The sequence below is a fragment of the Phocoena phocoena genome, chromosome 5 (assembly GCF_963924675.1).
Source record: "Phocoena phocoena chromosome 5, mPhoPho1.1, whole genome shotgun sequence".
NCBI classification, from domain to species: domain Eukaryota; kingdom Metazoa; phylum Chordata; class Mammalia; order Artiodactyla; family Phocoenidae; genus Phocoena; species Phocoena phocoena.
The window spans coordinates 107,569,978-107,595,834 of record NC_089223.1 but is presented as its reverse complement, the minus strand read 5'-3'; the positions used below and the strand labels follow the sequence as shown (position 1 = coordinate 107,595,834).

General features: G+C 42.9%; 1 protein-coding gene across 1 annotated transcript in view; it reads left to right on the top strand.

Moving 5' to 3' along the window:
• The first annotated feature begins 207 nt into the window (after window positions 1-207).
• Window positions 208-25,857, top strand: part of PAPSS1 (3'-phosphoadenosine 5'-phosphosulfate synthase 1) — a 109,866-nt gene continuing 84,216 nt past the window's right edge. The window contains exons 1-3 of the mRNA XM_065877143.1: window positions 208-636; window positions 13,467-13,581; window positions 18,746-18,981. Coding sequence (XP_065733215.1) covers window positions 577-636; window positions 13,467-13,581; window positions 18,746-18,981 — 411 coding nt within the window. The 5' untranslated portion in view covers window positions 208-576. The remainder of the gene's footprint in view (window positions 637-13,466; window positions 13,582-18,745; window positions 18,982-25,857) is intronic.

Genomic DNA, 25,857 nt, shown 5'->3' with positions numbered 1-25,857 from the left:
CACAGATATGGAGGATAGGAAACTGGTGGCCAGGTTTACGGAGTAAAAACCAGAGGGCCGGGAGACCACGTTAATGTCTTCTGCCATCTAGTAAACAGCAGCAAGCACCCAAACCCGCAAAGAGGTGGGGGGCTAGTATCTCCCTTGCCCTTCCAGGTCGAGGCCTGGGACGCGTTTCCAGCCTCTGCGCATGCGCAGCGCAAGGCGGCGAGCGGGGGAGGGACCCTGGAAGTTCCACGACTACCTTCTCAGGCCCCGCCCCTACTTCAGAATCAAGAGGGAGGAGCGTCGTGCGCGCTCGCGTCGGTGCGCGCCCCGAAGGCCCGCTCCCATCCCCTGCGTCCGGTTCTCGTCCGTTGCTTCGCCCCACCCCACACACCTCTGCCCCGGACCCATTTAGGAGGCGGGGCCGAGGCGCCGCTCAGTCGGAGCCGCGAGCACGAGCGCGTGCCTACGACAGCGCGTGCCATCCCGGTCGCGAGGAGACCCCGCCTTCTCGTCCCGCCCCCGCCGGCCTCCAGTCCTCCGACTACTCACTGGGAGCTGAGAACACGGGCACCCGCGCGCTGAGCAGCCATGGAGGTTCCCGGTAGCCTGTGCAAGAAAGTCAAGCTGAGCAATAACGCGCAGAACTGGGTGAGTCGGAGCAGAGGTGCGGAGGAGGCTCTGGGAGGCTCCGGCTGCAGCTTGTTTCGTAGCCGCTGCCTCCCTTCCGCCTCCTCTGTATCCTCCCTGAAGAATTTGGGGTGGTACCCGAGGCCGCGGCGCCTTCCACCTGGGGCGGTGGGTTGTGCCGGGTGGAGTGGCGCGGCGGAGGCGGGGGTCCGATCCAGGGTCCGTGGGAAGAACTCCCCCTTCTCCAGCTCCTCGCCTCAGAGGAGACCTCGAGGACGCTCTTTTCGGCAGTGAGCTGGCGGCTGCTGAAACCTGCATCCCTCGAGGGGGAGCTGCCCGCATCCCACTCCAGTGGCCTGAAGGTCTGCGGAGGAGGCAGAGGCAGGCGTCTTTGGTACGTTTCCTGGTTTTTCTTGGCTCTGCCAGTGCAGTGAGCCCAGGTTTTGGGTCCATCTCCACGTCTTTCCATTTCTGACTTTCAGCGTGAAGGGAGAGTACCCAACAATGCGGCCATTCATGAGCTGAGACTGCCCTGAACTGAGGTTCTTTGTGATTCGGTGCTAAATCGGAATATCCAGCAAATAACATGGGAACAGTAAAGTGTGGGGAAACTAATGGTTTATAACGTTTAGCAAGGACTGCCAGTTTGCTTTGATGGTTAAGCAACCTCGGAAGGTTGCTTGCTTCCTTAATTATTCTTGGTAAGAAACAGCCTTAAGCTAAGATTTTGTAAGTGTAGAGGGGGTGGGGTGGAGCAGGTGATGTCCAGCTCTGGAGGCCGGAAAGATACTGGTTTTAAGTTTGGGTGGAAATTTTTATTTCACAGTACAGCAAGATCGTGAGGTTTAAATGCAGCCTTGTAAATCGTCATTACCCTTGGTGAGTCAAAGAAAAAAAAAGCCATTTCAGACAAATGTTCAAGTCATTAATTTACCACATCTGTTGTTACCAAGTATTCTCACCCGATTTCTTTCCCCTCTTAGTTATTTAACTCTTCCTTAGGTGATAAGGACGGAGAAGAGATAAAAGGGGAATTAGACCATTGGAAAGAGTGCTGGACTAGCGGCCTGGTCTCTGGTTCCAGCTTTGCCATGTAGTAGTTGTGTGATCCTGAGTAAAAACCCTCGACTTCTTTAAACCTCAGCTGACTTAAAGGTATAGTAGTGGTACTTCACTGGAGAGTTTTGAGGAGTAAAGAAGATAATGACTTGGAGAGTGCAGTGATAACACTGCTATGAAACTATTGATACTGCTCCAGTTACCTTGAGGTGTTTCCTGGTTAGGGAAATACGGTTGGCTGAATTAGGGTATTTACATGTCATTTCAGCTACACTGTAACCCATTTACTGTTCCATTTGCCAAATAAGTGCGTGTTCTTTGTAGAGGCATGTGCTACTCACGGGGAAGGTGAGAAATGAGGGACTCAGTGCTTGCCTTCCAGTTGCTCAGGGCCTGGTTGGGGTTGTGATTGGCATTTGCCGGATGATGAATATATCATTATAGACCCCAGTGAGTGGGGTAAGACAGCTGTTTTACCACAGTTTAGAGGGGAGATTAGTTTAGTCTGGGTGTGATGGAGGAGAAGTGTGCTCAGATTTTTGAGGCAGAGGGGAACTGTATGAATAAGGTCTAATAATATAATTTATATTAGTCATAATAATATATTATTATTATAAATAATATAAATAATAATAATAATTACCATTATTTACTCCAGGAACAATGAAGAGACCTGTTTAACCACTCTGGAGGGCTTTTGTTGACTGGAGATAAGATTGAATGAGCAGGATGGGGCTAGGTTGTATAGTTGTTAATGTTTGGTTGCTGAGTTGAAACTAGATTCTGTGAGAGATTTTGGATGAGGCTAGAATTTTTAATTTTCAGGGCCTTGTAAATCTTTCTTTGCCCCAGTAGGGAACACCCATCATCTTTTCCTCTCACATACATCAACTGATAGGGACACATGTAGCGAATCCAGACACCTTTAAAGTTCCCATCTCATGATGAAATTGGTATTCCAGGAAGACAGGTCTGACACTGTTAGAGCCCAGATATAGAAGTCCTGGAGAACGAACAGGGTTATGGTAAGGTTTAAATGAATTAATAGACTTGAGGAATGCCTGGTACATGAGCACCAGTTAAGGTCTTTGTCTTGTTACTGCTGTTAATTCATACAGTTGTGAGGGTGCAGAGTACTGGACTAAGGTGGTAGTGGAAAAGCAGCATAGATGCGTTAAGAGCATTCAAGGTTGAGTAAGAAGGACCTGACAAGAGTTAGGCAATGAAAGAGGGAGACGTATTAAAAGAGGATCCTGAGGTTTTAATCCTGGGAAATGAGGAGAAAAGTCGCGGCATGCAGGGAATTTGGGAGGTAGGTTGAGGGCTGGAGTGATGGTGATAATAGTTAAACACTGAAGGAAAGTTTACTATGTGCTGGAGACAGTTTGAAATTTTTTACCTAAATTAACTTGTTGAATTTCTGTACCATTTTTGAGGTGGGTATCATGAGAGACAGTGGTTTAAAGCAAGGACCCTGGAACTGACTGCCTGGACTCGAACCTGGGCTTCACTGTTTACTAACCGTGTAACCTTTAGGTAGTCACTTAATTTCTCTGTGCCAGTTTGCTCATCTGTAAAATGGGGTGATGGCCTCACAGGGATATTGTGAAGATTAAAGGAGTTAATATATGAAAAATGCTTAGAACAGTGTCTGGCATATTGTAAGTGTTGTGTGTGTGTTAGCTGTTAGAGTCTGAGTATTATGTGTGTTAGCTGTTATTGTTAGTTATTCTCTTTATTCCAATTAGTATCTCCATTTTATTGATGAAGCAGCTGAGGCACAGAGATGTCATAGAGCTTGTAAAAGGTGGACCCAATATTAAGTATGCTGCATGTAAGGGACAGATGGCCTTAGTAGAGATAGTCTGTAGAACAAGGCTATCCAATAGAAATAAAACGTGAGCCACATAATGTAATTTAAATTTTTCTAGAGGTCATAGTAAAAAAAAAGTAAAAGGAACAGGTTGAAATAAATTTTAATATTTATTTAACCCAGTATAGCTAAAGTACTGTCATCTCAATATAAAAATGAGTTTAATATTATCATAATCAATATAAAATTATTAAAAAATATACATAAGTATATATTTTAACTTAGCACACATCTCACTTAAGACTAACCACATTTTATTTATTTATTTTTAATTAACAACTTTATTGGAGTATAGTTGCTTTACAATGTTGTGTTTCTGCTGTATAACAGTGAATCAGCTGTATGTATACATATATCTCCATGTCCCCTCCCTGTTGTGTCTCCCTCCCTATCCCACCCCTCTAGGTGGTCACAAAGCACCAAGCTGATCTCCTTGTGCTATGCAGCTGCTTCCCACTAGCTATCTATTTTACATTTAATAACCACATTTTAAAAACTCAGTCAGGACCTGTGGACAGCACAACTATAAGGATTGAGTTAGGTTAAGGTCGAAAATAAAGATTTGATGGTTAAATTCGAGTTAGAGAATATACTAGAGAGAAGGGAGGTGTCTCCATGTACCTACAAGAATAGTAAAGAAAATCAAGAATGAACATGCCCCTTTAGTCTCCTCTTATCTCATTCTGACGAAGCATCAGGTGTAACGAGTTTCATTTAACGTCTGATTGAACCTTTCTCTATTGGGACTGGTTTTCATCTGCCTTCCGTAAAACATTTCAAACTATGGGTTAGCTGGCCCTCAGTTCAGACCCAGGTGTCACTACCTATTTTGTAGACTCATGTTGGGCCAAATCCCTGCTTGGACCCGGTTTACAGTGGAGCTGGACTCTACTACCCACAGAGTAGTCTGAGATCTAGCATTGCCGTTCGGAAGCACATATGACGATTTCATTCTGGTTTGCCGTTCCATTCCCCTCTCTCCTCCACGCCCCAAATTCCTATAGCTCCATATCTCCAGCACCAACTCTCTTTCTTTTTTTTTTTTCTTTTTGCAGTTCGCGGGCCTCTCACTGTTGTGGCCTCTCCCGTTGCGGAGCACAGGCTCCGGACACACAGGCTTAGCGGCCATGGCTCACGAGCCTAGCCACTCCGCGGCATGTGGGATCTTCCCGGACTGGGGCACGAACCCGTGTCCCCTGCATTGGCAGGCGGACTCTCAACCACTGCCCCACCAGGAAAGCCCCAACTCTCTTTCTATACCTTGTATCCTCAGGGTTTTACACAAGCCTTTCCTTCTGCCCTGATGCCTGTTGACCTTTATCACTTGTGGAAATCTTAAGAGCCTTGGGCTCCTGTACTGAAACTGTGGCCTCCTGTGTCCACACACTGTTGCACATAGGCTGAATTCTTTGTGCACCTCTGTGTTATGTTGCAGTCTGCTATTATCGTGTATCATGTAATCATATTTCGTTATAGAGGTTTTGCGTCTACACGGAGCTTTTCCTTATATAACAGGATGGGGATAAAGGTTAGGGTGCTGAGTAGGCCTCGGTACTTCTGTTATTAAAAGTCTTAGATAACTTACTAGTAACTTAGCACAGCTTAAGTAAGAGAATAAGCTCCATACGTGGTAGAATTAAAATTATGGTTTTGTCACTTACTACCTGTGTGATCTTGGGCATGTTGCCTAACTCCTCTGTGCCTCACTGTCTTCAAATGTAATAATGTGGATAATGAAACACAGCTTGTAGTGGAGCTAATAGGGCATAGCTCATAGGGTTATAATGAGGTTTCAGTTATTTAATACATTTAGAGCACTCTAGTGCTGGCACATGAGCACTGTTTAAGGTGTTCTTATTTATTACGTCATCGAATATTTGACACCTGCTTTGTGTGTGCCTGTGTTCCAGGTGCTGGGGATGCAGTGGTAAAAAGACAGCCAACGGTCCTGCTCTCATGGATATTACATTCTACCTGGGAGAAGGTTAATCGAAAAGCAAATAAATGAATGAGATATTTTTCCTTTTTATCAGTTCTCCCTTTTCTGAACAATTTGTCCCTCATACTGTTCGATGCCTTTCATAGAAGGCCAGCAGCCCGTTCTGGATTTGGGGGAAGACTGAGGTGGTCCAAAAATGAAGCAAGCATGCAGAAATGGAACACACAGCATATGGAAAGCCATGTATTCCTCCTTCAGAGCATTGGCCTGGCTGTGTGCAGGGGCAGCTACTGAGTTTCCTTCCCTGGAAGCTAGGGAGATACTGCTGGAAAAGTTGCCTAAAGGAGAAGGAGAACTGGACTTTACCAAGAATGCACTCCGTGTTGACTGAAAATAAGAACGGGAAGAATGACAGCAGGGTCTGGCTCCGCATGGTCCAATCTGGTAGCCACTAGCCACCTGTGGCAACTTAAATTTAGTTAAACTAAGATGAAACGTGCCGTGTTTCAAGTGCTACATTTCCATAGGAAGCTCGTGGCCACTGTATTGGACCGTGTAGTATAGAACATTTTCATCATCTCAGAAAGTTATACTGGACAGGTCTAGGTAGTAACTTTGGGATGGCTGCTGACATTTTTTCATACTTATGTGTATATTTCTGTACTCGTGTATTTGTTCTTACTTTCTTCCCCGGGGAAGGAAATTTCGAGAGATGGTAGCCACTTTGGAATCACGGTTTTGGGCAATTCTGTAGTCCTGGCTCCGGCAGGGTACCCAGCTGTCAGTTAGCCTCCCCTTTAGCATAGTGGCTTCTCTAAAGTTGAAATATGAAGTAAGCTTCCCCAACTTGGCTCTATTACATTGACCTTTGAGGAGTAGTTTTCTTCTCCAGTGATTTTCAACCAGGTAAAAATTTACTTCCCCCAGGGGGGGTGTTTGGAAAATATCTGGAGACATTTTTGGTTGTTACATTTGTGTGTGTGTGTGTGTGTGTGTGTGTGTGTGTGTGTGTGTGTGTAGGGGGTGTTGCTTCTGACATCTGCTGGGTAGAGGCCAGGGATGCCACTACAAATCCTGCAGTGCATAGGACAGTCCCCACAGCAAAGCATTATCGTTAATGCTGAGGCCCAAAAGTCATTAATGCTGGGGTTGAGAAACCCTGTTCTATTCTTCACTTTGAGTAAGAAAAAGGGGAAATAAATTAGGTAACTCTGAAATGCAAAACTAGTAATTTAAAATAAAATCCGATACTAGCATTTTCTCCTCCACCAGCTAGGATGTTACCATCTTTTGCTCTGAGATGGATCAATTACCCATAGCATACCAACAACAAAACAGTAAAATCCAACCCTGAATTGTTTTGAAAGCAAATTACTAAGTAATTAGCTCAAATGAAGAGACTTTTTTTTTTTCGCTTGTTGTTTTTATTTTGGTATTTACCTAAGTGGTAGTTATTTCCGTGAAATATCCTTTCCTAAGGACACAGTTCTCTACCAAGCAAGTTTTAGCTGAGTAAACAGTGGAAATATTGGACAGTACATATAGAAATCCAGTTAGATGACTGCAGCCATTGTTCTTATTCTTCTCTGTAGTTTCTTTGATGGTTGCATCCCTTTCCTCTGTCTTTATTTCTCATATGTTTAAGTGTTCAGTTCATTGTTTTAGTATATTTACAGTTTTATAACCATCACAATATCTACTTTTAACATTTTCATCACCCCAAAAAGAAACCCTGTACCCATTAGCAATCATTCCCTATCCTTCCCCTTTCCCTCTCTGTAGCACCTGCCAACCAATAATCTACTTTTTGTCTCTGGATTTCCCTATTCTAGACTCTCCTATAAATGTAATGATATAATATATGGCCTTTAGTGTCTAACTTCTTTAACTTAGAATAATGTTTTCAAGGTTCATCCATGTTGTAGCATGTATCAATACTTCATTCCTTTATGTGCTTGAATAATATTATGTTTTATGGATGTATCACATTTTGCTTATCCTTTCATTAGTTGATGAACATTTGAGTTGTTTCTCCTCTTCAGTTGCTATGCATAATGCTGCTGTGAACATTCATGTACAGTAAGTCTCCTACGTATGAACGAGTTCCGTTCCGAGAGCGCATTTATAAGTCCAATTTGTTTGTAAGTCCAACAAAGTTAGCCTAGGTACTCAACTAACACAGTCGGCTATATGGTACTGTACCGTAATAGGTTTATATACTTTTCACAAAAATAATAAATAAAAAACAAACAAACACAAAAAATAAAACATTTTTAATCTTACAGTACATACCTTGAAAAGTACAGTACAGTACTGGCTACATCACTGTTGCTTTTATGCTTGCTTCTGGACATCCTGGGCTTGAAATAAAGATACTGTACTACTGTACTCTATACAGTATTGTACAGTAAAGTACACGAAAGCACAACCACTCGTAGAGGACACGTCCCCATCATGTTTGTAGGGAAAGCCCCGCTGTCACCATAGTGGGAGGCAGGGGCCTGTCATAGTGTAAAGGTGTCTTTCTCTTTTCATTGTTTGTCTTCTTCCCTGAAATGTTTTTGATCCGTTTTACTCCCCGTATCTAGGAGGGATCCATCAACAAATGATGAATGAACAGGTAGTCTCAGGCTCATTTCTGACTTCTAAGAATCTCTTCTGGCTGGACTTCCCAACTGGAGGCCATTCAGGGCCCCTTCCATGAAAAGTATTGACAGTTTAAAATATCCATTAAGTAAATATTTAAGTGTTCTTTAATCTTTAAAACAGAATAGTCGGAGAGCCATAATGTATATGCGGAGTGTATGCATGACAATCGGTGATCGAATGGGCATGCCAGTATCTTAGCTCTGATTCAGGAGATCTGGGGTCGGGCCTGAGATTCACTTGCTGAGAAGCAACCAGGTCATTGCCAGTGTTGCTGTGCCCCATGCTTTGCAGCAGCAAGGTTTTAAGTGTAGCCTTTTCAAGTTGTTTTCTTAACCTCCAGGAATGTATGAACCTCAGTTTTGCTGTTTGTCTTTGGCTTGTTAACGTTCAAAAGATTAACTTCAGTTATCAATAACTCTGTGAACTAAAGCTTTCTTCTCACTGTATTCTTTTCAGTTTTATCCACATGGTACTCTACCATCTCTCCAGTTTACTCACAGTGTTTTGGGATATAAAAGACACACCCGTGTTACCATTTCAGGTATTCTCTTTGGAAGAATATACTGTTTGGCAGTCAGTTTAAGATGGGTGGTGGGGTGAGTGATAGATGTTGAAGTCCAGAATTACGCTTGATATTTGGTATATTTTCTGTGCCTTTACAAATTTCACTGAAAAATGCAGAGTTCTTCATAAAATCATCATAAACTCACAGACCATGAAATTCTCTGAGTAGCATCATAGGAGAAGTTAATTTGTCCCGTACGGAAGTGGATAAGATAACAAAACAGCCCATGTGGAAGTTAAGGTGGGTCAAAAAGGGGCACAGGGCCACTCGTGTGGGTGTTGAGGACAGCAGTTTGTAGAATGTGTAGGAAATGTACACCACATATATGAGAGGCCACCTGACGTTAGCTTAGTAACAGGACTGGTAGTCATTTAGTCCCAATCGTAGAAAGAGAAGGAATTCTTTTGAAATGAATTGTCCCAGTTCCGCTATTCTTAAGACTTTGAATGTCAATCATCATTTCATTTGCAGGTTATACGGAGAACACAAATCACGCTTTAGAATAAATGCCTTATATCTAACTTTTACTGAGCACTGACTAGGCACAAGAAAAGAGGTTGGGTGTTGTGAAAAACACAAAGAACTATAACTCATAGTACTTGACCTATTCTCCCAAGGAAGTACAAATTATATACAAAAAGACACCGTATAAAACGGTCCATAAATAACAGACAAATCCTATGGGCGGTAAATGTTACAGGGACTGCCTTGGATATATGTACAACAAGCCAAATATTACTATCAACCTTACAGGGACTGCCTTGGATATATGTACAACAAGCCAAATATTACTATCAACCACCCAGACTCTTAGAAAAGAATAAGCCTCATTTCATTGTTCTGTGAATAGAAACTAGGGCATTGAAGACTCTGAGAACAGGAATGGAGAGTTGGAAGGAAATAACTCACTGATGCACCCGCTAATGTCATGTTTTCCTGGCGGGATTATAGGAAGGCTTTGGCTAGAGTGGGTGGAAAAGGAAAAGAGGGGAAGGGGAACTAGAAGGTTACGTATGGAAGTGACCTTTAGAGTTTTAGTAAAATTCAGGCATACACCCACCACCTTGCAATTCTAAGAGTTTTTAAAAGTGCTCTTTGATTTATTCTGAAAAACCAGGAGGTAGGAGATTGTGGCAAATCTTTTTTTAAGTTTGTGTTTTAATATGGAAAATATCAAGCATACATAAACAGTAAGCCTCCTTGTACCCAGACTGCCATAGTTACTGCCAGAATTTTTTTAAATGTGGGAGGCAGGAAGCCCGGAGGGAGCATACTTTTCTAGTGATTAAAACAATCTCTTATGCTATATTTTCTCTCAACCACAGCCTCAGCATTTTGTAGCTTCTCAGTTTTTATACATTCTACTCAATTTAAAAAGAAAAGCAGAAGATATTTTATGGTGCCAAAATGAATTAAAACTCATTAAATACATGTTTCTTCTTGCCCCAAAGCAAAGTAACTTGGAAAAAAATCCCGAAACAAAATGACGAAGTCAAACAGGTTCTGCAAGTGTAGGCAGCTAATGTGTATAGCACCCTCCTTGTCCCCCTATCCCTGCCCTGTCCCCTTCCAGCAGACCCAGCTCCTGTCTCCTCTCCTCCCAGGCTGCCTGCCTGGGAGCTAAAACTGGATACCTCAGGAAAGAGGGGCCGCTGCTTCCCGGGAGACACAGATGTCTGGGTCAGACACCCCAGGTTTTGTTTAAAATCCTGGAAATGCAGAGCTGGAAAGTTATGTTTGCTTCATCAGTTTAATTGAAAGGAAATGGTTTGGGAGACCCATAGTAGAATTCTTTGTGATTATTGGAACTATGGATACATCTGCTAATGAGATGGTTAGTGGGGGAGGGGTGCAGCTTTTGTGGTGGGCCTATTAAAAGAATTGTCCAATTGTCCCTTTGGCTTCCAAGGACACCCCCAGGGCAGTGAGTGAGAGTAAGATGCAGATGGGCAGAGATGCTTTCTCCTGTACACTAGGGGAATTGTGCAGGGAGAGGGGGAAAGAGATCCTGAACCTCAGGCACCTTCTCAGGCCAACCAGTTTTAGAAAAGAACACATCTGGAAGTTGAAGATCTGGATAGAGATGGTCCCTTGACAAAGTCCATGTTCATGTACCTATCAGGGTGTTTGTTCCCCATTTTGAAGACCTCTGGGTCAAGGGTGAATCAGTCTGACTATTTCGTGCCTCAACCTGAGCCACTCACGTGGCTGCAGAAAACATGGTCATGGCCACGGCTCTTGTTTTAGATGTATGACCGTTGCCTCCAGACGGCTTGTTTGGACTGCCCAGCAATCATTCTGGATTTCCCCAGTTACTTTTTCACTTTTCTTTGCACTTGCTGTTCCCTGTCTGGAAGGTGCTTCCCTTAGAGGTCATCAGAGATCTTAAATATCCTCTTTTTGCTGAAGCCTTCTCTGGCCACCCTGTCTAAATATCATACTTCGTATGACATTTCTTCACTTTTTTTGCTTTATTTACTTTTTCCCCCTCTTTGATACTTATTTCTAACTTACATAATTTCCTTCTTTATCTTGGTGTTTTCTTTTCTCAGCTCTATTTTTCCTGTTAGTCCAGTGGTTCTCAAACTTGAACTGGCATCTGAGTCACTTGGAGGCTTTACAATGCAGATTGTCAGGCCCCACCCCAGAGTTTCTGACTTAGTCTCCTTGGGGCAGGTCCTGATAATTTGCATTTCTAGCAGTTCCCAGGAGATGCCAAAGCTGCTGGTTAGGGACCACGCTTTGAGAACCTCTGCCCTGGGAGGGAAGACTAGAGAAGCCCCAGGAGGACGGTGATTTTACTGGTTTTGTGCACTTCTGTTTCATCAGCACCTAGAAGAATGTCAAGCATGTAGTGTGCATTCAGTAGATATCTTTGAGTGAATGATGAATAAAACTGTCTTGAAAAAAAATAAGAGCTATACGCAGTATCAAATACGAACACCCTGTTAAAAGAATGCTGACACCTATTTTATAAAGGCATAACTTGTTGAAAAGAATCTAAATTATGTTTTTGCTCCATAGGAGGAGAAAATAGAGGCTATGTGATTCATTTTTTTAATTTTAGAAAACAGCTTTATTGAGATAATTTGCCCACCGTTCAATTTACCCACTTAAAATGTACAATTTGATAGTTTTGAAAAGAAACCCATAACCATCAGAAGTCACTCCACATTCCTCTCCCAACATCCCAGCCTGAGGTAACCACTAATCTGCTTTCTGTCTCTTTAGATTTTCCTATTCTGGATGGTTCATATAAATGGAATTATGCAATATGTGGTCTTTGTGACTGGCATCTTTCACTTAGCATAATGGTTTTTTTTTTTGCGGTACGCGGGCCTCTCACTGTTGTGGCCTCTCCCGTTGCGGAGCACAGGCTCTGGACGCGCAGGCCCAGCGGCCATGGCTCACGGGCCTAGCTGCTCCGCGGCATGTGGGATCTTCCCGGACGGGGGCACGAACCCGTGTCCCCTGCATCGGCAGGCGGACTCTCAACCACTGCGCCACCAGGGAAGCCCAGCATAATGTTTTTGAGGTTTGTCTGTATTGTAGGTTGTATTAGTACTTCATTCCTTTTTATTACCAGATAATATTCCACTGTATGTATATACCATACAATTAAACAGTTTTGTTTATCTGATTATTAATTGATGGACAAATGGGTTGTTTTCACCTTTTGGCTTTTATGCGTCACGCTGCTAGAACATATGTGTACAGGTTTTGTGTGGACATGTTTTCGTTTCTTGTGAGCATCAATCTAGGAGTGGGAATCATTTGGACATATGATAGTTATAATTAATGTTTTGTAGAACTTCTCTTTTCCAGAGTGACTGTACAGTCCCACCAGCAAGCGTACGAGGATTCTAATCTCTCCATATCCTCACTAGCGCTTGTCATTTCCTGTCTTTTTGATTATAGTTATCGAGTGAGTGTGCAGTGGTATCTCGTGGTTTTGATTTGCATTTCTTGGTTGGCTAATGATGTCGAGCATCTTTTAATGTGCTTATTCACCATTTGTATTGTTTTCTTTGGAGAAACGTCTATTAAGATCCTTTGAGACCTATGTAATTTTATGCCCTTTTTAAGGAGAAGAAAATTTGAGAGAACAACAATTACCTTCCATTTTTTTCATCATGCATTTCACAATACCTGCAGACATCCCTTCCACACTTCATTCAGGAATCTGCTCAGATGCCACCTTCTCAGAGGTTTTTCCTGATCATCCTGCCTAAAGAGGCACTCATCCCCTATCTCTCTTTCCATTCTTACCCTGTTTTATTTTCAGAGTGTACTTGTCACTCTCTGATTTAATAATTAAGTGTTATTATTGGTCTGTCTCCTGCCAGTGGAATGAGCTCAGTGAGAGTAGGGACCCTGTTTTGTTTACTTGGTATACTTAGTAGGGCCTCAGGAAACAATGGTTGAACGAATGAATGAGTGAGAAGACTGGGCTCTGGAGTCTGCCACTTACCAGTCAGGGGAACTGGGGCAAGTTATTTAACTTTTCTCAGGTTTAACACCTTCATCTGGAAAACCACAGCAGTAGGAATTTCTGCATCCTTGAGGGGCTTTGCAGACTTATTAATTGGTGTTTGTAAAGAACTGAACACCGTGCCAGGTACTCTAAAGAAAGAAAAAGCTGGTAGTTTTCATCTTTTTCCTTTCTTTTGGCATGTTACATAGGGCAGTTACTGTATGTTTGCAAGGAATATATGTTTACCTTTTAAGGGACTCAGGTAAACCAGAATTCTTTCTTTTTTTTCCAGGGGATGCAGAGGGCCACTAATGTCACCTATCAAGCTCACCACGTCAGCAGGAACAAGAGAGGTCAGGTGGTGGGGACCAGAGGTGGCTTTCGTGGTTGCACGGTTTGGCTAACAGGTATGGTCTGGAGAGACAAGCCAGTCTATTTCGAAAGCAGTGGTATAGACAGCCTTGAGCCAGGAGTAAGGATCCTTACATTTTGAGCTCTGTTCTTGTATCTGGAGCACCATAATATGTAACTGACAAAGTTGCTTAATAATAACATATTTTCTTTTGGTAATTCCTTTCGTTCTTTACAAAATTGCTGTTAAAGGGGAAAAATCAGAATGCAGCTTAAAACTACTTTCTAGTTGATAACTACCGTACATTCTATAAAATTCTGCATGCAAATAGGACCTGGATTCTTCTGCCTTCAAGATGGCTAATAATGTAGACCATATGAAGAGAAAGAATGAGTGGTAAAGAATTTCACACAATCAGTTTCTAATGATTCTTCTTTTGCTTTGGCTTCTGATCGATTCTTGTGTTGATTTTCCCAGAATCTCTCTTTGAGAGGGTAAATTGATCCAGGTTTTGGAGGTGGTTTTAAAAATGATGGATCTTTTTTCACTTCTAAGAGTTTTAAATAACATTTTGTTGCATCTTGCCAATTTACCCATGCTGGAGGACAGAGGGAATGAAAAGTGCCCACTGAATTGAGAAGGAGTCTTGAGACTGAAAAGCAAGGCAGGCAGCTCCATGTAATCAGTGGATCAGTTTATGTTATAGGGTAACTTATTCACAGGGTGGGATCTGGCAAACAGTGATCTGGAAGCATTCACAGCTGCACTCTGCACTGCTGAGGGGCCACTGGGACAATTTCATAGTTAACCTAGGGTACGGGGGTACGTGCTTGGAAACAGGAAGTGTATTCCTAAGTCACGATTTATGAATGGGTAACTAGTCTTCTGGGCACCAGGAATATATTAGCAAAGGTCTTCATCATTGTTTGGGGACTAACAGAGCATAGAGGCCACCTGGACCTAACGAACATTAATCTGTTAACTACAAAGCCTTGATGACAAAGAAGCACCAAGTTGGCATCAGTTATGCCGACAGCCATACAACCCACTAAAATTTATACCTATTTATTTTCCAAAGGTGGATGAGGGTCCATTTTCCAATGTCTTTGTCAACATGGATATTACGCATCCTTAAAACTTTTGCTGATTGCCAAAAAACAGCATTCCCGTTTTTATAAATTGAAAATTTCAACTGTAGATAGGTCTGTGTGTTTCTGTATGAAAGTAGAGAGCATTTTTGAGTTCTTCCCATCTCCTCATTCTTAAGTCTAGATTGGTGTTAAATTGTTACATTTATAGTGTCTAGGCTTGTGACACATTCTGTTCCAAATCTTAAATTTCCATAGGTGTTTGTATTTGAGTTCTGTAAGTAAATTGATTCAACCTTACCACCTTCCCGTCAGTTCTTTTATTACAGCATGCCCACTCATGAGCTCTTTCTTTGAGTCAAGTTTTTATGGTCTGTATTTTTTTGTTCAGTGGTTTTTATAAGATGGCTTTCCGTTGGATTCTGAATTCCCTGGGTTTTTATGTTGGAGTAATGTTTTAAGAATTCCAGGACAAAGAAAGTATGAACCAAATATATATTTTTACCCAGCCAAGTTGTCATAAGAGGCAGACATTTCTACTATTAAATGTTGTGACTAATCCAATTTCTTTTTCTTCTTCTTCTAAGGAGCTTCCCTTTTTTCATCTGCATGCCTGAAGAATTACTTCTTTTTGTATATTTTCTTTCAGAAGTTTTGCTTTTCTCGTTTAGGCCCTTTTCCTTCTGCAATTGATTTTTGCGTGTAGTGTGAGGGACGGATCCATTTTCTTTTCTTTCCATATGGATAATCAGTTGTCCCAAGATGAGGGTATCCTTTTTCTCTGATCTGCTGTGCCAGCTGTCATAGATCAGGTTTCCACTTATGTGTGGATTTGTTTCTGGGAGCTCTGATCTATTTCGCTGGTATACTTGTCTGTTGCTCTATTATTGCCACACTGTCTTAATTACTATATATTTGTAGAGTCTTGAAATCTAGTGGAGTAAATCCTCTTACCTTCTTCATTAGGAATGTCTTGACTTTTTTTTTTTTTTTTGGCTCTTTGTATTGTATAAATTTTGTAATAGGTTTAACTAATTCCACCAAAATCCAGTTGGGATTTGATTTGGGATTACATTGTATCTAAAGGTCAATTTGGGAGGAAATTGATCTTTAGAATATTGGGTACTCCTTTTCTTAAACATGGTATATTCCATTTATTTTACCACTAATGATGCTTATAAATACTTTTATCAGATTTTTTTGGTACTTGCTTTACAGTGTAGGATGTAATCAGTTTCATAAATGTGTATTTGTAAAGAAAATGTGTTCCCCTGATGTGGGCAATATTCTATATACGTTCATCAGATCAAGGTTGTTAATTATGTTGTCAAATTTATAGCCTTCACTTTTTTTTTTTGATATTGTTGGAAACGGAAGTCATGATTTCTTTCTTTTTCTTGCAATTCAGTAGCTTAACCACATCTGTCCAGGTATGGAGTGGTTTGTATGTCATTTTCTTGGAACACTGTTTTTTCTTACATCTTATTTCGGATAAACTTTCTGGTTTTGTATTTTTACATTGATTGGTATATGAGTTTCCCAGGGCCACTGTAACAAATCACTACAAACCGAGTGGCTTCAAACAACAGAAGTTTATTCTCTCACAGTTTGGGAATCTGAAATCAAGGATGGTTCCTTCTGTCAGCTCTGGGGAAGCATCTGTTCCATGCCTCTCTCCTAGCGTCTGGTTCTGCTGGCAATCCTTAGCGTTCCTTGGCTTGTGGAGGTACCACTCCAGTCTCTGCTTTTGCCTTCAGATGGCCTTGTTATAAAGATTTCAGTCACTGGGTTTAGTGCCCACCGTAGTCCTGTGTGACCTCATTTTAATTTAACTAATTACATGCACAGAGACCCTGTTTCCAAATAAGGTCACATTCTGAGGTTCCAGCTGTATGTGAATTTTGGGGAGGACGCTCTTCAATCTAGTACATTTGGTTTCTCTTTGGCATACCAGTTTTCTTTATCTTAGTTTTGGATTATCTGTCTTGCATTATCTATTAATTTTCTCTAACCACTTTGATTTCCTAGCCTTTTTGTCTACGTTCACTATAATCATCTCAGTGAAATTTTGTGTCATTAGTTCAGTTTTCAGCAGTGTCTGTTCTTTGTTTCAAATTAAATATATACATAAACACGTACACATGTATGTATAAACAGACAGTTTAATTGTAGTTTAGGTTATCTTTGTGTTTTTAAAAATTTTTATTTTATATTGGAATATAGTTGATTAGGTTGTCTTTGTTGTATAAGAAGTTGATGTTTTCAGTTTTTTTTCCCCTGATACTTAGTGTTCAACTGGTAGTTAAAAACAACAATAACAAGGAACAGAAAAACCTAGTCTCCCCAACATCCATCTCTTTGTTCAGTCATTGTTGCTATGTAACAAATTACCCAAAACCTAGTGGTGTGAAACAACCATTTTAACTTGCTCACTGTTTTGTGGGTAAGGAATTCAGGAGTGCTCCGCTGGGCGGTTCCCCCCTGGGCCTTGCTTGGTTGCAGTTGTGCTGGCTTGGGCTCCAGTCATCTAAAGCCACAACTGGCTGGGTGTCCGCAATGACTCCCCAGTGGATGCTGCCGGTCAGCTGGGAGCTTAGCTGGCTAAGGCTATCGACAGGAACACCTAATTCTGATTTCTCTAGCACGGTGGTCTCAGAGTATTTGACAGCTGGCTTCTCCCCAATTCAATATCCAAAGAGAAGCTGAATGGCCTTTTCTGACCCAGTCTTGGAAGTCATGCTCATCATTTTCACTATATTGTTTTGGCTACAGGCGACTCCTAAGTCCAGCCCAGATTCAAGGGCTGAGAAATACTCTACCTCTGGGTGTGACAGTGGCAGTGTCACATTGTAAACAAGCTTTCAGTCAATCTTTGGAAAATACTACCTGCTGTACTCATGTTAATATACATTTTTAATGTAGAAACCATATAACACTGTATTGATCCTCTTAACAGATCATCCTTTTTAAAATTGATTTTTCAGTTAGCCTTCTATACTAGCATGTCAAAGTATCAGTACATTAGGTTTCAGTGTTTTATCTCTTGTCTCATAACTATCTTAATTTTTTTTTTTGAAATATCTATCTGTGTATTTATATATTTGGCTGCGTTGGGTCTTAGTTGTGGCATGTGGGATCTTTAGTTGTGGCATGCGAGCTCTTAGTTGTGGCATGTGGGATCTAGTTCCCTGACCAGGGATTGAACCTGGGCCCCCTGCATTGGGAGGGCGGAGTCTTAGCCACTGGACTACCAGGGAAGTACCTGTCTTGGTTGTGAATTCTGATACACTCACCAGGGTGGCAAGTATTAGTGCATAAATGTACTCATGTACTCTTTCCTTTTCCTTTATTCCTCATCGTTTAGTGACTAAACATTGGTAGAGGAAGGTGAAATGAGGATATTCTTTCAAGGTTAATTATATTATAAATTGGATTCCCAGGTGCTTTGGGGAGGTGTTGATCCTGGGATATAGAGGTAACTTTCTAATATTTATTTCACTTACTTTTGTCCTTTCCTTTTCTTTCCTCACCAGAAATAATTTGGTCATATAACTTTCTTTTAAAATTGGCATGCAGCTTTAGAATAGTGGTAACAAGAGGACAAAGTGAATATCTACCCAACCATGTGTAATATTAAAATTGGTTAAGCCTTTGTAGCTCAGTGATTTCTAGGATACCTTCGGGGTTAGACAGAAGTTACTAAAAAGATAAATGCTTGGGCTTCCCTGGTGGCGCAGTGGTTGAGAGTCCGCCTGCCGATGCAGGGGACACGGGTTCGTGCCCCGGTCCGGGAAGATCCCACATGCCGCGCGGAGCGTCTGGGCTCGTGAGCCATGGCTGTTGAGCCTGCGCGTCTGGAGCCTGTGCTCCACAACGGGAGAGGCCACAACAGTGAGAGGCCCGCGTACCGCAAAAAAAAAAAAAAAAAGATAAATGCTTATGCTTATTATATTTAAACTACAGATGTTTTTCTAGCTAAGATGTAGTAAAATTTTACAGAGAAATATTAGACAAGGATGTTGCTAAGAGACTGCCCTGAATAATGAATATAATTAAGCCTGTGGTTAAAATTCTTTATTACTTATCCCCCTAACTTTACGTATGGAATCTGTTTGGACTGTTCACTTCTAGGCTTATCGGGAGCAGGAAAGACCACAGTAAGCATGGCTTTGGAGGAGTACTTGGTTTGCCATGGTATTCCATGCTACACTTTGGATGGTGACAACATTCGTCAAGGTCTCAACAAAAATCTTGGCTTTAGTCCTGAAGACAGAGAAGAGAATGTTCGACGCATCGCAGAAGTTGCTAAGCTGTTTGCAGATGCTGGCTTAGTGTGCATCACAAGTTTTATATCACCTTATACTCAGGTATGTGGCTTTTGCGCCATTGCTGTTCTAATTACGTGTATTGAGGATATGGTGTCAGGCAAAGCGAATAATTTAGACACTGACATGTACTTTGAGGCTAAATCCAAATTCAAACAATTAACCTACAGCGTTTTTGTGCCGCAACTTCCTGAGTAAATTCGTTTCTGAAAAGCTTGCTATAACCCACACACCCACCGCCCCCCTCCAAAGTATAATCAAAGTTGTTGAACAAGTCAATGGCCAAATTATTTCAAGTTTGACTTTTCAGTTCAGAAATCCTATAATAAATACTCAACATGTATCAAACACCAGGGAGAATCTTAGGTTTCTTAACATGTGTCCTGTCGTGGCTTCTTTGCTCACAATTCTTGGGTTTCATCTTTCATCACACTGTTTCTTATTTTAGGGACTGTAGAGCACTAGTTCACTCTTCTGTATTTCTCTGAAAAAAATCACGTTGTTTCTCACCACGAGAATTTTGTTTCCCTCTGCCTCGAAGGCCCTCTTCTCCTTCCTCTTAGCCTCCCCTCAGCATCCGTTGACACCTGTTCATGCTCTGAGACTCAGGTTGGGTATTTCTTCCTCCTAAGTCTCTCAGGCTTTGTTGGGTACCTGTCTTTGGTGCCCCTGTTATTGTACCATAGCACATTGTTTTATTATAAATACCAGTTCTTTGGTTGGTGGTGCTGATAGCAGCAGTAATAATAATAATAATAATAATAATCGCAGCTAACGTTGATTGAACGCTTACTGTGTACTGGTAACAGTTTTTTTTTTTTGCGGTATGCGGGCCTCTCACTGTTGTGGCCTCTCCTGTTGTGGAGTACAGGCTCCGGACGCGCAGGCTCAGCGGCCATGGCTCATGGGCCCAGCCGCTCCACAGCATGTGGGATCTCCCCGGACCGCGGCACGAACCCGTGTCCCCTGCATCAGCAGGCGGACTCTCAACCACTGCGCCGCCAGGGAAGCCCTGGTAACAGTTTTAAAGTGCTTTTATGTGAATTAGCTCACTTAGTTCTCATCACCCAGTGAGGAGGGTGGAGGTGAGGAAACAGAAGTGTCAGTCACCCCACCTCACACGCTTTATGTGGCAGAGCAAGGATTTGCACCCAGACAGTGTCAGTGGAACTTGTGCTCTTGCCCACTGTGCTCTGCTGTCTCTAAACCCTGCTGGCTCTTTGAAGGCTGGGACTACATCTGATTTATCTTTATAATCTTGATGCCAAGCCCAGATCCTGGAACACGGTAGATATTTAGTGTTTGTTAAATGATAGCATAGCCCCTTAGGAAGCCCAGATATGAAAGAACAGGTGAGTTAGTGTAGTAGTTAAACACAGCGGCTTTGAAGCCAGAAACAAGAGACTGAAATCTCGGCTCTGCCAGTTACTGTTAGGACCTTGGCCGATTTACTTAACCTTCCAAGCTCAGATAATACCTACCTCGTAGGGTTGCTCTGAGGATTAGGCAAATCATGCATTCACAGCTTTCAGCATAGTGCCTGACGTGTAATAGATACTCAGTAAGTGTAGTAAATAATAGTGCAATTCTAGTACTGTATCATAAATCTGTCTGGTTACTTAGACTTTTTTTTAAAACAAAAACTAAATTTGAGCTGTAAGGGTTATAGATAAGTGTGAGACTGAGTGTTGATCATACAGGTTCACTCATGGCAGGAGTCCTAAAAGGTTCTTTGAGGACTAGGTACTTTTCATTTTCCTGAAACACTGGGATTGGTGTCAGTATGTCAGTTTAAGGTATCCTGAATGATGAAGTGTATGAGAGTTGTCAGAGTTCCTGAATTCTAGGATATAAACAGTTTTCATAGTAATATAGTAACAGTGATTTTCTTGCACTTTCTGGGAAGCTCTGCAACTCTTGGAAAAAGAGAAAGTTAGTAACACCTAATTTGGAGAGCGAGCAGCTGAGACCTGGGTATTGAAAAGTATACGCTGATCTGTTTTTTTGGCTCCGTTGTTTCCATAACACGGAGCAACGCTTTTCTTGATCTCACCCCCAAAAGCACTAAGAATGAAAATGAGGTTCGGACTATGCTTAGGTCATGTCAAAATTCATGATAGGGCTTCCCTGGTGGCGCAGTGGTTGAGAGTCCGCCTGCCGATGCAGGGGACACGGGTTCGTGCCCCGGTCTGGGAAGATCCCACATGCCGCGGAGCAGCTGGGCCCGTGAGCCATGGCCGCTGAGCCTGCGTGTCCGGAGCCTGTGCTCTGCAACGGGAGAGGCCACAACAGTGAGAGGCCCGCGTACCGCAAAAAAAAAAATAAATTAAAAAATGCATGGTAATATTTGGACCAAATCATATATTATAGGATATGCGTATTCTCTGTCACCACTAACCTTGGGCATCTTGGTTGTAAAAGTAAACCTGATAGTTCTTACCCTTGAAGAGTCAGTAGGTAGTGGGAGCATAGAGATGCGAACAGTTGCAGTATCGTGAGGCAAGTGATTAGGTGCATGTATATAAAGGTGCTATGGAAGATTCACAGAGGAAGTGCTGCTTGAAATGCATCACGAAAGATGAGTCAGTTTTCTCGCAGGAGAAAACTATTTCACAGAGGAGATGCTACAGGATTTGCAAAAGCATGGAAATGTGAGGGACTTAGGTCTTTGGGGGACTGTAGGTAGTTTGTTTTGGCTGCTCTTCCGGATGAACGTGAGGGGAGATGAAGCTCGAGCGATTTGCAGAGGTCTAATGGTGAACTCCGGACTGCTCGGGACTTTGCCCCACAGGTGGTTGAGAGTTGGAGATTCTACTGGGGAATAGTGTCTCTGGTGCCTTTGTATTTTAGTGAGGTCACCCTTAAGGCCTGGAATGGGAAGGGTCTGGAGGTAGGAGACTAGTCAGGAGGCTTTTGGAGTGAATTGAGGTATCGGCCATGGGAATAGAAAAGATGGGGCATATTTGAGGGCTCTTGAGCCTGTAGCATCAGTGGAACGTGGTGCCCGGGTTGATTGCTGAATTTGGGGGTGAACATGAAGGATGGTGCTTTCAGAAGAGAAGATGGTATGACTGAGTTAGAAAATATAGGGTAGGAAGGGAGAAGATGACTGTTTGATTTTAGCTGGGTTAGGTTTGAAATGCTGGTGGCGTATCTCGGTGAAGATGACCACTGGGTCATTGGGAAATTGGTTCTGGAACTCAGGAACGTTGTGTAGAATTGAGATAAAGATTTGGGAATCAGGGACTTCCCTGGTGGTGCAGTGGTTAAAGAATCCGCCTGCCAGTGCAGAGGACACGGGTTTGAGCCCTGGTCGGGGAAGATCCCACATGCCATGGAGCAACTAAGCCCATGCGCCACAACTACTGAGCCTGTGCTCTAGAGCCTGCAAGCCACAACTACTGAGCCCATGTGCCACAACTGCTGAAGCCTGTGCTCCTAGAGCCCGTGCGCCGCAACAAGAGAAGCCACCACAATGACAAGCCCGTGCACTGCAACGAAGAGTAGCCCTCGCTCGCCACAACTAGAGAAAGCCCACGCACAGCAACAAAGACCCAGTGCAGCCAAAAATAAATAAAAAAAAAAAAGTTGGGGAATCATTAACTTTATTGTTGAAACCTTGATGAAGTTGAGTGTACAAAAGAGTATATAGAATGAGAAGCGAGTCACAGAAGGAAACTTGGGGAACACCTTCATTTAAAAGGACAGTTGGAATAGTAGGATCACGACTTAATCACTCTGCCAGATACTAAGGCTATAAAGCTACTGAAATTATTTCAGTATATTGGGATGAGATCTGTGACAGAGGTATATGGTGGGTACTCTGAGAACCCAGCAGAAGTGGACAGAGGTATATGGTGGGTACTCTGAGAACCCAGCAGAAGTGAAGCCTCAGTTGGCCTGGACATGAGGGTAGGCTTCCTGGAGGGCTTAGCATGGAGCTGTGCTGTGAGGGGACACATTGCTGTAGCCAGAGGAGAGAGGTGGAGTGTTTTTGGCAGGGGGGATGGCAAAGGCATTAGGCCCAAACAGCCTGGTAGACCAGGCAGGTGTTAATTATCAATAGAACATCAGGTGCAAGACTGAGAATGGTGGGGCCAGGTGGAGAAGGCCTGAAGATTCACACTGAGAAGCTTGGGTTTTACCCTGATGGTGCTGGGCAGTCTCTGAAGAGTTTAGTGACGTGGTTGAATTTGCATCCTCTGTCATCCTGGGGACAGTGTAGAGTGTGGCTTTGAGCAGGTCAAAGCTGGAACCCAGCAGATGTGTTAAAAGGGTGTTGTCCAGGCAGGAAAAATGAGGTTGAACCAGGAGCTAGGGAAGAAGTGCAGGCTGGGTTAGTGTAATGTCTAGAGGTAAAATCTGAAGGACTTTGTGACAAAATGCAGGGGGTGGGACAGCAAAGGGAAGAAACCAGAACAACTCTGGGGATTCAGGGTGAGTATTGTCGTCATCCCTTGATTTGGGCAGTATAGGTGGGAATGCAAGCTTGGGAGAAAAGAGAGTGGGTTCAGTTTTGGACATGTTAAGTTTGAGGTACCTGAGAGATCTCCAGGTGGGTGTATTTTGGAGGACGTTGGAAAGGTGTGTTTAATTTCGGGAGAGGTCAGAGTTCAGGCTTGAGTGTTGGTTTATATGCTGTAGTTTACAAAGTGAAAGCAGTTGGGAAAAGTGCTCAGGGACTGTGCAGTGTGAGCAGTGGTCTCCTGGTAGAATGTGGGCAACACCAGTGCCGCATGGGAGCCTGCATAGGAACGACCGGGGAGTAGCACGATTTCAGTACACAGGGTTAGTAGTATAAAATGTGGCGGAATGGCCTGGAAAGTGCCAGGATTGAGGGAACTTTTGTATGATTTGTTAGCTCATCTCTTTTTAATGGAAGAGAGTGACTTTCACTTGTTTGTTGCCAGTGGAGAAGGAGGAGGTTGAAAATTCCAGGTGCAACAGCAATAATGGATTGAGCAAGGTTCATTATCAGGAAGGGGATTTTTTTTTTCTTATGAACAATTTTTAAGAGTTACTTTCCATTTACAGTTATTACAGAATATTGGCTCTACTCCCCATGTTGTACACTACATCCTTTAGCTTATCTTACACCTAATAGTTTGTACCTCTGACTCCCCACCCCTATGTTGCCCCTTCCCCCCCTCCTACTGGTAACCACTAGTTTGTTCTCCATCTCTGTGAGTCTGCTTCATTTTTGTTATATTCACTAGTTTGTTGTATTTTTTAAAAATTTATTTATTTTATTATTATTTTTGGCTGCATTGGGTCTTCATGGCTGCACGTGGGCTTTCTCTAGTTGCAGCGAGCAGGGGCTACTCTTCGTTGCTGTGTGCGGGCTTCTCATTGCAGTGGCTTCTCTTGTTGCAGAGCACAGGCTCTAGGCTCGCGGGCTCTAGAGCGCAGGCCCAGTAGTAGTGGCTCACGGGCTTAGTTGCTCCACGGCATGTGGGATCTTCCCGGACCAGGGCTCGAACACGTGTCCCCTACATTGGCAGGTGGATTCTTAACCACTGCACCACCAGGGAAGTCCTGTTGTATTTGTTTAGATTCCACATACAAGTGATATCATACAGTATTTGTCTTTCTCTGTCAAACTTATTTCACTTAGTATAATGCCCTCCAAGCCCATCCGTGTTACTACAAATGACAAAATCTCATTCTTTTTTATGGCTGAATAGTATTCCATTGCAGAGTAGGGGATTTTGGATCCGTGAAGGGAGGAGCGGCAGGAGGGAAGGAGATAAAGGTGGGGGATATAGGTAAATTATATGGCAGAGGGGAGATTGAGAGCGTTTGTGTCTGGGGATTTCCTTTTCTTTTCTTTCTTTCTTTTTTTTGGCCATGGTACACGGCATGTGGGATCTTAGTTCCCTGACCAGGGATTGAACCCACGCCCCCTGCATTGGAAGCACGGAGTCCTAACCACTGGATGGTCAGGGAAGTCCCTGGGGATTTTCTTTTTGAAATTAGAAGTGTGGCCATCTGATAAGAGTGGAAGTAGGCATGGGTTGAGGGGCCGTAAGAAAGGTGGTAAATGATAACATGAGCCATGTGGGGATAGGATGGAGGAAGGTGCAGGGGCTAGCTTTGAAAATGGTGGCACTGCCTTGTCTATAGAATATGAATGTGGAGCCTGCGTTTGAGAACAGGAAGATGAGTGAATCCTCAAGGGAGAACTTGGTTTCAGTTAAGACCAGAAAGAGGAGTTGCACTTACAAAGGAAGCAGTGTTCCAGAGAGAGTTTAGGCCGAGCAGTGAAGGTATTAGCAGAGTTGGGGGTTAGGAGCCATGCAGAAAAGTAAAGTTTTGGAAATGCTAGAGATGTGTAGCGGCTGCAGGGGTTTGTGTTTGGCAAGTGAATAAACTAGCCTCAGGGTTCTGAATGGATCCCTTGTGAAGTTACTTTCACGCTAGCTCAGGCTGAGGTTGAGCCTGTTGTTAAGAGAGAGGCCTGATGACTGACATCTGCATTTAAGCTGGACTTTGGCTCAGCTTCCTCGTAAAATTTAGGTGAAAGTTTTAATGGGGCATCCATTGTTCTCCCTCCTGGAACTTGCCAGTATCTCAGAATAGCAGGCCTTTTGAGGATACGGGGAGGGGGAAGGGTAAGCTGTGACAAAGTGAGAGAGTGGCATGGACATATATACACTACCAAACGTAAAATAGATAGCTAGTGGGAAGCAGCCGCATAGCACAGGGAGATCAAGCCGATGCTTTGTGACCCCCTAGAGGGGTGGGATAGGGAGGTTGGGAGGGAGAACCAAGAGGGAGGGGAACATATGTATATGTATAACTGATTCACTTTGTTATAAAGCAGAAACTAACACACCATTGTAAAGCAATTATACTCCAATAAAGATGTTAAAAAAATAAATAAAAAAAAAATCCTTAATGGAGAATGGGTGTGTTAAT